Consider the following 14,637-nt stretch of genomic DNA (forward strand, 5'->3'; position numbering starts at 1 on the left):
TAGCTTAGCATATAGCCCAGATATAGCATGCGTGTATTATTTGCTTCCCGGCTGTGCTTCATGTTTTTGTTCTCGATTGTACCATTATGGTGTTACTGTACTTATATATTGCCTTTTCGAATGATAACGTTTGTTTGCACACTAAGCATCAAGTCTGAATGGATTTAGCCTTCATCTCCATCTAATGGCCAACGGTCACATGCACAGCTTTTTCTTTTCTTTATCACTACTGTACGATATACTGTAGTAGGCCTATACCAGAGAGCTGGTTTTGCATGGAAACCTAAATAATGATAGTGTTTGATCATAAAAGTTTTGATTTTATACTTACTATATTGCTATGTTTTTTGTAGCCTACTTGATCTATATTATAATTCTGCCAAACTTCCAAATGATTGCGCTGACTAACGTTTCTATATAATATTACAAAAGGTTGGATAGTGATACATACACAAATACCATTAAAAGCAGACTCTAAGTCCAAGGTAATTGTATCTTTTATTGTGCAAAGATGATTGCTTTTGCCGCATTCATGACAATTATATGATCCTTCTTTTTTATTGATTTTTAAATGATGCAAAGATATTTTAAAACAAAATGAGCCACTTAATATTCTCTAGGAACAAGCTTCAGTTTGACTGGATTCTTGGGTCCGGGGATGCCATCCGTCCCTATCTCAACAGGAATCTGTTAAAGGCCAAACAAAAAGGTTGAGCGTTACAAAAATATATCAAAAAAACAATGCAAAAAATCTCAAAATTTCATGAATGTCAGCATCTTACATCAGTCTCCTTGCAGGTGACAAAGCTGAAGTTCTGTAGAATCTCCACCATGCACAACTTCATCATCAAGAGAGCAAACCGCATGCCCACACAATTCCTTGGCCCAGCTCCAAATGGAAGAAAGGAGTAAGGATCCATGGTTTCTCTGTTTACTTTGCTAAATCTGCAAAGGGAAGTGCAGCCATTAAAATAAATACTAGAACAGGGTAATGGCTAATATGACCATGTCAGATCTTAACCCATCCTACTAGGGATTGGTACTGCAGCTTACCTTTCAGGCCTGAAGGCCTCAGGCTCTGGCCACAGAGCTGGATCCCGGTGAAGGACATACACAGGGACCACGATGGCAGTTCCTTTTGGGATTACGACACCGTTTATCTCCACAGAGGCCTTTGCAATCCTTTCCAATCGATTGCCGAGAGGGAAGAGCCGCTGTGACTCATTGAATGCCATATCAAGGTACTCCATCTGCATCAGCGGTTCATACGTTGGCCTGCTCTGGAGGTTTGGATGAAGAGGTCCTTCAATAGCTCACATGCACATGTTGGCTGGGAACATGAATGGAAGAAGTGTGTGCAAAAGGATAAACATTAATTTTTTTACCTTGTTTTCAAAGGTTTCATCTATCTCCTTTTGCAAGGCTGCTTGGACGTCAGGGTTGGTTGCCAGGTTGTGGGCTAGAAAGCATAGGGTGTTGCTGCTGGTCAGGTAGCCAGCGAAGATGAAGATCATGGCTTGGGATAGAATTTCGTGGTCATTGAGGCCTGCAACACAAAGAGCATGTTCCAAAACACCAACTTGCACACTGGGCCCAGTGATTTAATGTACACCGATTCTGTTTTGTACCTTTCTCTGGGGTCCCGTCTTCGTTGATATTCTCAGTCGTCTGGGAATCCACCATTAACTGCATGAAGTCCACTCGATTCTGTTTGTCCTCAACAGATCAAATATTCAGATACATGCCACACATATTTTGATTGAAGGAATGCCCATAAAGATATGGATTTTTGGGGGACATTTTATATATTTGGCAATTACATTGTGTGTATTCTTCGTCCGATCATCTTTGATTTTTTTCAAAGAGCTGTAGAAAAATTTGAGGACATCAGCCGGAAAAAACGACAGGTTCAGCTTATCAAACACTGGTCCCATGAAAGGGAACAGGACTTTGAGGGAGAGGAAATAGAGAGACGAGAGATTATTATGAAGAATAATAGTAATGATAAAGTAGTAATAAATTGTTAGGCTGAGGTTTTACCTACCTGAAATCAAAAGCAGTGGGCTTAGAAAGCTGAAGTTCATCATCTTCTTGATATTAGCCACAAACGGATCAGAGGGTTGATTTAATGAATCAATATCAACACTGAAGGCAGTGCTGGTGACCACATCCATACTGTACGGTCCAAATATTCTACAAAAGAATTAAATATGAAAATAACGAACATAAACCAAACATAATGATTAAAATACATACAAATATATAGATAATTTAATTGGCTACAATGAAGGACCTCCGAAATGCACCCGGTTTGTGCTTTATATTAAAAAATATATTTGGGAGTCCACTTTACTACCAAACCCAGCCCCCAACCATCCATACTACTCACTCCTGCACATCGATGACCTCATCAGCAGCAACTTTCTTACGAAGATTCTCCACCACATTATTTGAGTACTTTAGCATAATTGGATACATCTGTCAAAGAAATTATAATAATAATTAAACATAAACACAACATTTCCGAATATCGGTGAATGGTAGCCTCAGGAATGTTATGTGCATGAATGCGCTATGCCTCTTTCAGACGCCCGCTGGTAAACGATGGAGACAGAGCACTACGGACTCTTTTCCATGCCTCATCCTCGAGGACTGACACTGCATCCTGCATGGGGCCGTTCAAGCCAAAGTCCTGAAGACAGAATAACACACACACACACACACACACACACACACACACACACACACACACACACACACACACACACACACACACACACACACACACACACACACACACACACACACACACACACACACGGTCAGTGTTAAATTCCTTGAAAGCAGGAAGTCATGATGATGGAATCTGTAGGTGTTCTCACTCGTCTGTTGGTGAACGTAGAGTAGCACTCCTTCACCAGGATGGTTTTGATCATAGCCGTGTCCATCACACCCATCACAGGCTGCCGACCGTCGTAGAATCTAACAGGCACAAACATCCCCCCAGTTACAGTTCTTCACAGAGTCCCTGAACAGTGTACACATATTTTATGTTAAGAACTATAAATTGATCAGATAGAATACACACAATAGGATTTTGTGAATGCTGTACAAGACATAGGCCTATGCAGACACTTACCCCCATATCTTGCCATACTTCTGGAAGCATTCCATGTCAAAGACGTGTACACCCTATGGCATTAAAACAGAGAGGCAATTAATGAAACACACAGATTAATGGTGGGAGGACTGGTTTAGTGTCGTTTACGTGTTACATCGCTCACCCTTCTGTACTCCAAAAATGTACCGATAAAGGGCCATGGTTTGGGTCCACGGATGCCTAGCTTCTTAAAGAATCCATAGGGGGCATATCCATACCTAGGGGTTGAAGAAAAAACGAAACATGAGAATTCATGATCTAAATGTATGCATACATTTATTAAAAAAAAACTGCTTTTATAGTGTTGGTTAATTTTTGATCCAGAATAGATACACAACAAATTGCGTGGGAGAGAGTGAGAGTTTGAGAGAGGGACTAGGTCAATAGGTATACAGTCTCTCATATGGTATGATTTCTCATATGTGGCTCGGGGTCCATCAATCAGAATAACCAAAGACGTAGGTAAAATTGTAGTGACTGTCTTCACCACGTTAGATTATGTTCAATTGCCTACTTGCTATTAGATGAGTTGACTCCCCAAACATACTAAAAATAACTATACGAGCCTATTGAACGCGTAACTTTGCTTTACCGTGCGCATTAGCTTAGTGGATGGCATCCGCCACAGGTAGCACATCGTACTGAGATAGAGATTTAAATGTCAGATCGATAAATTATGTCTCTCTCTAGCGGAGGTTAAGGGGTACTGGGGTTTGTACCCCATAGGGTGGCGAAGTCACGCCCTTTCCGGTAGAGCCCTTGAGAGCCTTTGAGATCGAAAAATATGAATGGGTTTCATGGAGAGAAAGTAATTATTTTCTGGTCCCAGTCTTTATATGCCCCTGATTACACATATGTTGTTTGTGGATTTAAATGATAATTTTTCATGTCAAGAGTTTGACCGTTTATTGTGCAATTGTTCAGTTAAAGGCTGTGGAGAAAACACAATGAGGAAGACTACACGTCTCGTATGTGACGTCACGGCGCTCCCTACGACTGGCGTGGACAAGACCGACAATCTCCCCATCGGCATAACTAAAATTATCCACTTGCCCCAATGGTTTTCACCTCTTTTATCGTCCCCTTGGAAAAACCTAACATTATCAAACTTCTTCATGAAAATGTTTAGTTTTCTTTGCATGAAAAATTATCATTTAAATCCACAAACAACATAGCCTATGTGTAATCCGGGGCATATGGACTGGGACCAGAAAAACAATTACTTTCTTTCAATTTAAACCAATTCATATTTTTCGATCTCATAGGTCCCATGGGTTCTACCGGGAAGGTAGACTAGGGTTAGGGTTAACCCTAACCCTAACCCTATAATACCTTGAATAAAACTAGAAGATTTTTTGTTGTAAACATGTGGGATAACTCAACTCAACATAATATATAACAAAGGTCGAGTCGTTTTAAGATACTCTAATGCGGACATTTTACTTGATCTTTTTGTTTTTAAAACTTTTAAACTACAAAATTGAACCAACAGCTTATAAGTAGCCGTGATAATAATCAACTAGGCTACACATAACAGTGTTGCGCAATCATTACGTTATCGATCATATTTTAATTCGAGTAGTTCAATTCAACTCTTAAAACAATTTAAAGTTGAAGTGTGAGAATAGTAATCCAACATGTGCACTTGTAACAACATTGTAACTGCTGGTATCGCAATATTAGTTGATGTTTGTGTAAACACAAACATTAGGAAGCAACTTACAGCGCGAGGAGGGCAATGCAAATACAAATCAAGGTCCAGCTCTCGGTGGAGAGAAAAGGTAAAAATCCCATGTTGAAGACCAACTGTGGCCAACTGTGACCAAGTGCATTAACGTTATCTTGTTACCCTAGCTGTCTTTTAAACTTGTAATTTGAGGGCGGGACATAACCATATATGGAATGTTATGCTTTTCTTCCTTTCCTCGTGTCGAATCCGTCAGACAAGGGGAACTTATCTTTTTATCATTCGAGTGGACGTAACGTGTGACGATATTTTTGTTGGATTTGGTCTTCAAAATACTTTGATTGTAAGTCATAGACATGGTAATATATGCAAACACCACAGGAATCTTAACACACTTTAACCAACTGGTATTATTCTGTGTGTGTGTGTGTGTGTGTGTGTGTGTGTGTGTGTGTGTGTGTGTGTGTGTGTGTGTGTGTGTGTGTGTGTGTGTGTGTGTGTGTGTGTGTGTGTGTGTGTGTGTGTGTGTGTGTGTGTGTGTGCGTGTGTGTTGATGTAAAATATTTTAGTCTATGCTATTTCTGATGACATGTTTCAAGCTAACAACAGTTATGAATGCTTTCGTCACCACATAATGGACAACACCATATAAGGTTTTAATGATTTTGTATATAAGTTAAAGACTACAAACATGGCCACTTTGCCATTTCCGTTTAAGCTAAGACAGACCAAAGGTTTACCTGGGTAAATTAGAACATGTAGGCGTGGCTTATTTACCATTCCGCCCATTCCCAATATAAGGGTTTGTTTACCTGTGTTCGAGAGGTGCTTCATGAACCCTCCAGAATGCACGCTCGTTTGCCTTGTGTCTCTGTTGGAATAAACCACGTGCTGAACATTTACCACTCTCCGAGTCGTACCTAGCCCATCAGTGCCATACCACGAAGGATCTAAATAGTTTCTCATAAATTGACCATTGTGCAAGGGGGGGAAGTCCTGAGGCGAATTTCATAAAAATCAACTCCAGGAAATTGCATCTTCTGAGGACCCTCCTCCCACCAACATTTCACAGACTCTGGATTCCGATCCAGGGTCACCCCATTAACACCATCAAAGCTGAGTATTACACAAATATAACCGACAATGACTTGGAATCACTATTATTTTCTTTGTATGATTAGCTGATACAATTCAGATGTCATTTATATTCCCCAACCCTGAAGCTGCGCCCATTTTTTGTATGATTACTCACAGAACAGTGACATAGAGGATGACGTGGACTCAACGGACACATCCGCAAAGACTCAGACTACAGCGAATCCCTCCCATCAGAGCCACCCAGTGAAGTTCATGGAGTGCAGGGGGTTCACCTCTAGGGTGTGCTCAGTCTTGGTCATGGTGTAGCAAAGAGAACTCCACGTCAATTTAGAGGAGGTGATCCAGCTACAAGGATGCCAGCCACCAATCAAATAATCAATATTTGTCAAATGCTTTGCATTTTGTACGTGAATTTCTATCATTAACATTTGCTGTCCTATAGCAATTTATGTGCATTTTGCTTACATAACGTTATGTGAGTCTTTCAGCCTCAAAGGGGGGAATGATGTAAATTATTTTAGTCTATGCCATTTCTGATTACATGTTTCAAGCTAACAACAGTTATGAATTGTTTCTTCACCACATAATGGACAACACCATTTAAGGTTTTAGTGATTTTGTATATAAGTTAAAGGTTGGGTATGGAATTCGCTTTTTTGCCAATTTTTGCAAAATTACTTGAAATCCTTATCATAACCCACTTACAGCCACTGAGTTAGAAGTACTGACATGAAAATTAAACAAGTCAATCATCTGTGGAACGGGCAGGGCTCGAAAAACTCCAGCCAATGATTTCCAGAGCCACCGAGTTGCATTGGACAGTAAGTACGTCAATCAAACGGTCGTACTGCACTCCCCCTCCCCCGCACCCCGCGCGCGACCCCTTCGTGCACGTACTCAAACCTCGTGACCCAGAGCAAGCTTCTGTTTGTTGTTATCCTGCGGTAGCTACTGGAGCTAGCTAACTAGCAAATGACTCGCTCTCGCGCATCTGTGTTCGCTCGTGCATGATTGCGCGTCCATGTACTTGGAATGGGTGGAGTCAGAGTCAGCGTTGAAGGAGAGGGGGTAGGACCATTTGAGTTGTGTGTTTTCAAAATCTGCTGGCATTTCGCAAGTCCCATACCCAACCTTTAAAGACTACAAACATGGCCACTTTGTCATTTACGTTTAGGCCAAGACAGACGGAAAGGTTTACCTGGGTAAATTAGAACGTGTAGGCGTAGCTTATTTATCGTTCCGCCTACTCCAAATATAAGGGTTTGTTTACCTGTGTTCGAGAGGTGCTTCATGAACCCTCCAGAACACACGCTCGTTTGCCTTGTGTCTCTGTTGGAATAAACCACGTGCTGAACATTTACCACTCTCCGAGTCGTACCTAACCCATCAGTGCCATACCACAAAGTATCGAAATAGTTTCTCATCATTTGACCATTGTGCAAGGGGGGGAAGTCCTGAGGCGAATTTTATAAAAATTATATTCCAGGAAATTGCATCTTCTGAGGACCCTCCTCCCACCAACATTTCACAGACTCTGGATTCCGGTCCAGAGTCACCCCATTAACACCATCAAAGCTGAGTATTACACAAATATAACCAACAATGACTTGGAATCACTATTATTTTCTTTGTAAGATTTGCTGATACAATTCAGATGTCATTTATATTCCCCAACCCTGATGCTGCGCCCATTTTTTGTAGGATTACTCACAGAACAGTGACATAGAGGATGACGTGGACTCAGCGGATACATCCACAAAGACTCAGACTACAGCGGATCCCTCCCATCAGAGTCACCGAGTGAAGTTCATGGAGCGCAGGGGGTTCACCTCTAGGGTGTGCTCAGTCTTGGTCATGGTGAAGCAAAGAGAACTCATTGTTAATGCTGTAAAGAGAACATTTTGTTAATGCTGTAAAAGCCATAGGCCTAAGCAGACATACTTACCACCATATCTTGCCATACTTCTGGAAGCATTCCATGACAAACACAAACATTAGGAATGCAATTACAAATCAAGGTCCAGCTCTCGGCGGAGAGAAAAGGTCAAAATCCCATGTTAGGGGCCAACTGTGGCCAACTGTGACCAAGCGCATTGACGTTATCTTGTTATCCTAAATGCATTTTAAACTTGTAATTTGAGAGCGGGAAACCATGTATGAAATGTTCTGCTTTTCTTCCTTTCCTCTTGTCGAATCCGTCTGACAAGGGGGTGTTTTTCTTTGTATCATTCGAGTCGACGTAAAGTTTGACGATATTTTTGTTGGATTTTGTCTTCAAAATACTTTGATTGTAATGTCATAGACATGGTAATATCAGTTGAGACACAAACTGCCTTATTGGACTACTAATATCAGCCAAAATATGGTATACTGTAGTTTTTTGGGCGACAATTATTTTATTGAATTATCAGTAGGCCTATCAAACTTGTTGACACAATTGGTCTCATTGTTGTAGGTTAAGCCAATGTGCAGGTCCCAACTTTATACAACAGCAAATGTGACCTTTGTGACCAACCATTGAATCTGGCCTTTTAAACATTTCATAAATAGATACCATTTTTTTTTTTTTTTTATAACATGAGCAGGTTGACTGAATGAACTGATTGATTTTTCTGGCCTCCCGGCTTGTTTCTACCCTGCATGTATAATGGTTATGCACCCATTTTTTCTGAGTTGGGGTGTTAAAGGTTATACTTTATAGTTCCCATTCTCAAAAGGGATCGGACACGTAACTATTTTGTAATCTCCTAATCGTATGCAGATTGAGGTTGGGGAACTCCATTTGGGCTATACTTTCTAATGTTCTGAAGTTTAGAAGTTTCATAAAGCATTCTGGAGGGAAAGCGTGTTCTCCAGAGGTTGTCTGAAGAGTATTCATCGAGCTCCTAATGATGCTTATGGTCCTTCTGATCAGCTCGGTGCGTCACGTCACCTGTGTTACTAGTGTGGACACCTGCCTGTCCTAAAGCCAGAATGGGAGCAAAGGCACTGTGTGTGTGTGTCTGTGTGCGTGTGTGTGTGTGTGTGTGTGTGTGTGTGTGTGTGTGTGTGTGCGTGTGCGTGTGTGCGTGTTCTCACAAAACATACAGTGTATCTCTCTTTTTGGTATTTTGATTGTGTTGCAAAATTGAGGGTTTACACATGTTAGTTTGACCCATGACACACCAGATACGGCCATCATGTCATTAGAATGTAAGCCTTTGGACCCATGCTGCCAGTTGTAAAGGGCTTTACTGACAAGGGGATCTTCTCTGTTTATCAATCGAGTTGACATAACGTTTGACGCTGTTTTTGTTGGATTTGGTCTTGAAAATACTTTGATGATTGTTTTGTGATTTCATAGACATGGTAATATCAGTCGAGGCACAACCTAGTGCTTTATTGGACTAATAATGTCCGGACAAAACATGGTATACTTTAGTTTTTTGGGGGACAATTATTTTATTGATTTTATTATCAGTAGGCCTATCAAACTTTTGGACAAATACTTGCAGACCACACAATTGGTCTCATTGTTGTAGATTAAGCAAATGTGCAGGTCCCAACTTTGTAGAACAGCAAATGTAACCTTTATGAACACCCCTTGAATCTAGAATTTTAAAAAATGTATGTATAATTAATATTATTTTTTGTTTATTTATATACTAACATAATCCGATTTTCGAAAGGCATCAAAACCTGTCCTTTAGAAAGTTTTGCATGTAACGTGAGCAGGTAGGCTGTGTATCAACTGAGTGGTTTTTCTGGTTTCCCGGCTTGTTTCTACCCTGCATGTAATGGATACACACCCATTCTCTCTGAGCTTCTGTGTTAAACGTTATGCTTATACTTCCCATTCTCTCAACAGGGATTAGATATGTAACTGTTTTGTAATCTCCTAATGGTATGCAGATTGAGGTTGGGCTATACTTTCTAATGTGACCTTCTGAAGTTGAGAAGTTTCATAAAGCATTCTGGATGGACACAGTGTGTTATCCAGATGTTATCTGAAGAGTATTCATCGACCTCCTAATGACGCTCATGGTCCTTCTGATCAGCTCGGTGCGTCACGTCACCTGTGGAATTAGCAGGGAAACCTGCCTGTCCCGATCCAGAATGGGAGCAAAGGCGCCCAGCCATCTGCTTTGAGATGCTTGGTGTGTGTGTGTGTGTGTGTGTGTGTGTGTGTGTGTGTGTGTGTGTGTGTGTGTGTGTGTGTGTGTGTGTGTGTGTGTGTGCGTGTGCGTGTGTGTGTGTGCACGTGCGTTCTTACAAAACATACAGTTACATACAGTGTATCTCTCTTTTTGATGTCAACATTGAGGGTTTACACAATATTACCTTGACCCATGACTTGCTTGAACCACCAGAAATGACCATAATGTCATTAGAATGTAAGCCTTTAGACCCATGCTGCCAGTTGTAAAGGGCTTTTATGAAATCACCTGGCTATTCACAACCCAGTCGCCAAGAAAAAACGTCAGTGGTGTACGTTTCCATGAACACTGGATACGTAGCATTTCAACGTAAAAAATAGCGTGTTATACCTACAATATCCACGTGTGCCGCTGTGGAGGCGGGTTTCGGGGTTTGGGTTTCACGGCTTTCGCGGCAAATTGTGGACACGATTGTTTGGGGGGGGGGGGGGGGGGGAGACTGTTGTTGACCGGGGAGGGGGGGGGAGAGACACGTTTGTTGAGGGGGCACGACGACACACGATTGTAGGGGGGGGGGACACGTTAGTTGAAGGGGGGGGGGGGGGGACTCGTTTGTTGAGGGGGGGGGAGACACGTTTGTAGGGGGGGGGGGCACGCTCGACAACGAGAGTTGTTTTTTATTGAACGCTCGACAACGAGAGTTGGTTTTTATTGAACGAGACTTCAACACGGAACAGCTGCGCGAAACGATGGTCACGTCACTCTCGGTGACGGTGTCGACAATAATGAACACACGAACAATGTTAATAGAACAACACACAACCACATAACATCCCGAACCCATTAACCCCACTTAATCCTAACAACAAAACAAGTTAACAAAAGCCCCGTTTGTCAACAGAGAACCCCAATTCCCAGAATCCCCCGCGGCTCCGGAACACGGCGTAGTTTATATTAATCTTTATTATCTGAATGGGAAATGCAATATTTTAGGACAGATACACCATTAAACGCGTTTCTAATGACATTTCTAGCGAGAAATGTACATTTTCCTTACATAATCTTCAGTCAGTGAATGTGTATGATCTTTATTAATCTTTATTAGCTGAATGGGAAATGCAATATTTTAGGACCGATTCACCGTTAAACGTGTTTCTAATAACATTTCTAGCGAGAAATATACTTTTTAATTGCATAATCTTCAGTCAGTGATTGTGTCTGATCTTTAGTTTTATAGTTATTAGGAGTTGATCGGCTCGCTCGCATGTTTCAACGACGTCAGGTTGCTTTCGCTAAACTAGCAGCTCACGTGCTTCCTGCGTTTGTGTTATTAAACTGTTACTTTATGTAACTTTTAATGATATCATTTTGTTAGAAACACGTATATCTGAGAGCCAACCCAGTCGCCAAAATCATACCTACGTTGACAGTGTACGTTTCGTGAACACTGGATTACGTCGCATTTCAACATAAAATAGCGTGTTATACACACACACACACGCACGCACATGCACAGACACACACACACAAGCACACACAAGCACACACACGCACGCACAGACACACACAGACACAGACACACACACACACACACACACACACACACACACACGCACACGGTGCATTTCGCTGCTAAAACCACAACAAAAAAATATTCCCTCAAATATTATTACTTTCAAAACGTTGGCCAAAATGGCCAATAATATCATTTTTTTTGGGGATGCTTCTAGGACATTTTGGGTGGATTTTGAACGGTATGTGGGGGGCACGTTTTTTGCAGGACCTGGCAACCCTGCGCTGTTGCCCGAGATCTGGATCCACCCCGGCGTGGTGCCGTTTCCTTTTGACCTTTTGACCCCAGACTTCTGGGGGAATAGCTGAATCAATTCATTAGTCAATCAGAAGCATGTAAATATCTTTCCGGTGGCGTAAGAGGACAAACAAGGTATCCTTCAACATCTACGCTTCCAGGCGATTGCAACGGTGCCACACATGAGCATATTCGAACATGTTTAATGGTAGTAATTAGCTGTCGAAATTGGAGGCCTTAATCAATACTGAGCAGCTATTGATTTGCTTCCCGATAAAGATTTGTCACAAATGACATGTTATTTAGCATCTACACGTTGAGCTGAGTCCAATGACACCAAGAACGACACTCTAGCTAATGGTAACATGTATTTTACATGGTACACCTAGGTCTAGGACATGATCCCGGTGTAGCAAGAGGCCGAGCTTGATCTCATTGGACTCAGCTTAACGTGTAGATGCTAATTAACATGTAATTTGTCAAAAATCTCCATCGGGAAGCAAATCTATAGCTGGTCATTATTGATAAAGGCCTCCAAAATCGACAGCTAATTACTACCCCGAAACATATTCAAATATGATCATGTGTGGCACTGTTGCAATCGTCTCGAAACGTAGATGTCAAAGGACACCTTGTTTGCTCTGCTGCACCACCGGGAAGATATTTTCATACTTCTAATGGATTGATTCATATTTTAAGGTTCTCGGAGTGAGACTTTAAGTGGCTGCAGCAGAAGTGTTGAGACGAAAGATGATATCAAGAGATTTATAGAATATTCCCATTCACATTATGATTCTTCGTCGTAACATCCGACCAAACATCCTTTACATTCACAGAGCGAAGATTATGAAAGTCCAGGCTCAGCAAGTGCTCCATCTCGTTGCACCTGCACCCAGCGGCTCGCTTGCAAGATTTTGGCCTGAAGTTCTTCCCAGACCTATACCCTAACAGTCCAATATGCATATCTGAGAATCAGGCCTCTCTTCAATAATGACAAAATGTAATGAGAGAAATACAGATTCACTTTTTGTTATCTCATAAGCGGCGTGGTGCCGGCTCCTTTTGACCTTTTGACCCCAGACTTCAAAGACGTGGCCACAGGCCAGCGGTGTCTACACACATTAAGCCACAAATGTACACCTCCATCCCGCAAAAAATGGGGCCTAGAAACTAACCTCTGTCTTATGTACATTGACTGTACCGTTGGAGGTCACGCCCCTTTTCCAGCCTTTTCGAGATAGCTAGGGATGCTAAAATGTTGACACACATTTCCCGGGGCCCCGAGAACGACATATGCAAGATTTGTAGTTCTAGCCCATAGAGAAAAAAAGTTTTCCCAAATGGACTGTCATTTGGACAAAGCCCCTTCAGAAGTGTTGCCTGCGAGACCTAATGGTTCAGAATGTGGTGGAAAAAAAGTTTTTGAGATAGGAAGGTCCTACCGCCCTGAAATTTGAATACCATATTCTAGGGCCTAACTGGGACCCCCGCACCGAAACTTGGCCCGGTCGGACCCCGAGGGCAGGAAGGGGGGGCCTGCCCTTGGGGTCTGACCGCGCCAAGTCTCGGGCAGGAAGGGCCCCCCCTTCCTGCCCTCGGGGTCCGACCGGGCCAAGTTTCGGTGCGGAGGTCCCAATTAGGCCCTAGAATAAGGTATTAAAATTTCAGGGCGGTAGGACCTTCCTATCTCAAAAACTGTTTTTCCACCACATTCTGAACCATTAGGTCTTGCAGGCTACACTTCTGAGGGGCTTTGTCCAAATGACACTCCATTTGGGAAAACTTTTTTATCACTAAGGGCTAGAACTCCAAATCTCGGATATGTCGTACACGGGGCCCCGGGAAATGTGTGTAAACATTTTAGCATCCCTAGCTATCTTGAAAAGGTCGGCAAAGGGGCGTGACCTCCAACAGTACAGTAAATGTACATAAGACAGAGGTTAGTTTCTAGTCCCCATTTTTTGTGGGATGGAGGTGTACATTTGTGGCTAAAGGTGTGTAGACACAGCTGGCCTGTGGCCACGTTTTTGAAGTCGGGGGTCAAAAGGTCAAAAGGAGCCGGCACCACGCCGCTTATGAGATAACAAAAAGTTAATGTGTATTTCTCTCATAACTTTTTGTCATTATTAAAGAGAGGCCTGATTCTCAGATATGCATGTTGGATGGCTAGGGTGTTGGTCTGGGAAGAACTTCAGGCCAAAATCTTGCAAGCGAGCCGCTGGGTGCAGGTGCAACGAGATGGAGCACTTGCTGAGCCTGGACTTTCATAATCTTCGCTCTGTGAATGTAAAGGATGTTTGGTCGGATGTTACGACGAATAATCATAATGTGAATGGGAATATTCTATAAATCTCTTGAAATCATCTTTCGTCTCAACACTTCTGCTGCAGCCACTTAAAGTCTCACTCCGAGAACCTAAAAATATGAATCAATCCATTAGAAGTATGAAAATATCTTCCCGGTGGTGCAACAGAGCAAACAAGGTGTCCTTTGACATCAACGTTTCGAGACGATTGCAACAGTGCCACACATGATCATATTTGAATATGTTTCGGGGTAGTAATTAGCTGTCGATTTTGGAGGCCTTTATCAATAATGACCAGCTATAGATTTGCTTCCCGATGGAGATTTTTGACAAATTACATGTTAATTAGCATCTACACGTTAAGCTGAGTCCAATGAGATCAAGCTCGGCCTCTTGCTACACCGACATCATGTCCTAGACCTAGGTGTACCATGTAAAATA

The 14,637-nt window shown here is 42.1% G+C and overlaps 1 protein-coding gene and 1 long non-coding RNA gene across 3 annotated transcripts; one reads left to right on the forward strand and one right to left on the reverse strand.

Annotated features, from left to right (window-relative positions):
* Nucleotides 1–479: 479 nt before the first annotated feature.
* Nucleotides 480–5,041, reverse strand: LOC132455072 (cytochrome P450 3A30-like). Of its 2 annotated transcripts, none has more exons than XM_060048792.1 (13): nucleotides 4,884–5,041; nucleotides 3,285–3,378; nucleotides 3,140–3,192; nucleotides 2,883–2,982; nucleotides 2,579–2,692; nucleotides 2,390–2,478; nucleotides 2,045–2,193; nucleotides 1,821–1,948; nucleotides 1,629–1,707; nucleotides 1,386–1,546; nucleotides 1,054–1,280; nucleotides 783–945; nucleotides 480–687 (listed from the first exon to the last, which is right to left on the reverse strand). In XM_060048792.1, exons 1-13 carry the CDS (start codon nucleotides 4,952–4,954, stop codon nucleotides 607–609), a joined length of 1,509 nt encoding a protein of 502 aa, XP_059904775.1. In that variant the 5' UTR covers nucleotides 4,955–5,041; the 3' UTR covers nucleotides 480–606. The 2 variants fall into 2 exon arrangements, with proteins under 2 accessions (XP_059904775.1, XP_059904768.1); XM_060048785.1 differs by having other exon boundaries at nucleotides 1,629–1,716.
* A 27-nt stretch (nucleotides 5,042–5,068) lies between these two features.
* On the forward strand, nucleotides 5,069–6,710 carry LOC132455093 (uncharacterized). Its single transcript, XR_009525068.1, has 2 exons — nucleotides 5,069–5,190; nucleotides 6,102–6,710. It is a non-coding gene; the product is annotated as an uncharacterized LOC132455093 (long non-coding RNA).
* The last annotated feature ends 7,927 nt before the right edge of the window (nucleotides 6,711–14,637 follow it).

The sequence above is a fragment of the Gadus macrocephalus genome, chromosome 1 (genome assembly GCF_031168955.1).
Source record: "Gadus macrocephalus chromosome 1, ASM3116895v1".
In the NCBI taxonomy this organism is placed as follows: domain Eukaryota; kingdom Metazoa; phylum Chordata; class Actinopteri; order Gadiformes; family Gadidae; genus Gadus; species Gadus macrocephalus.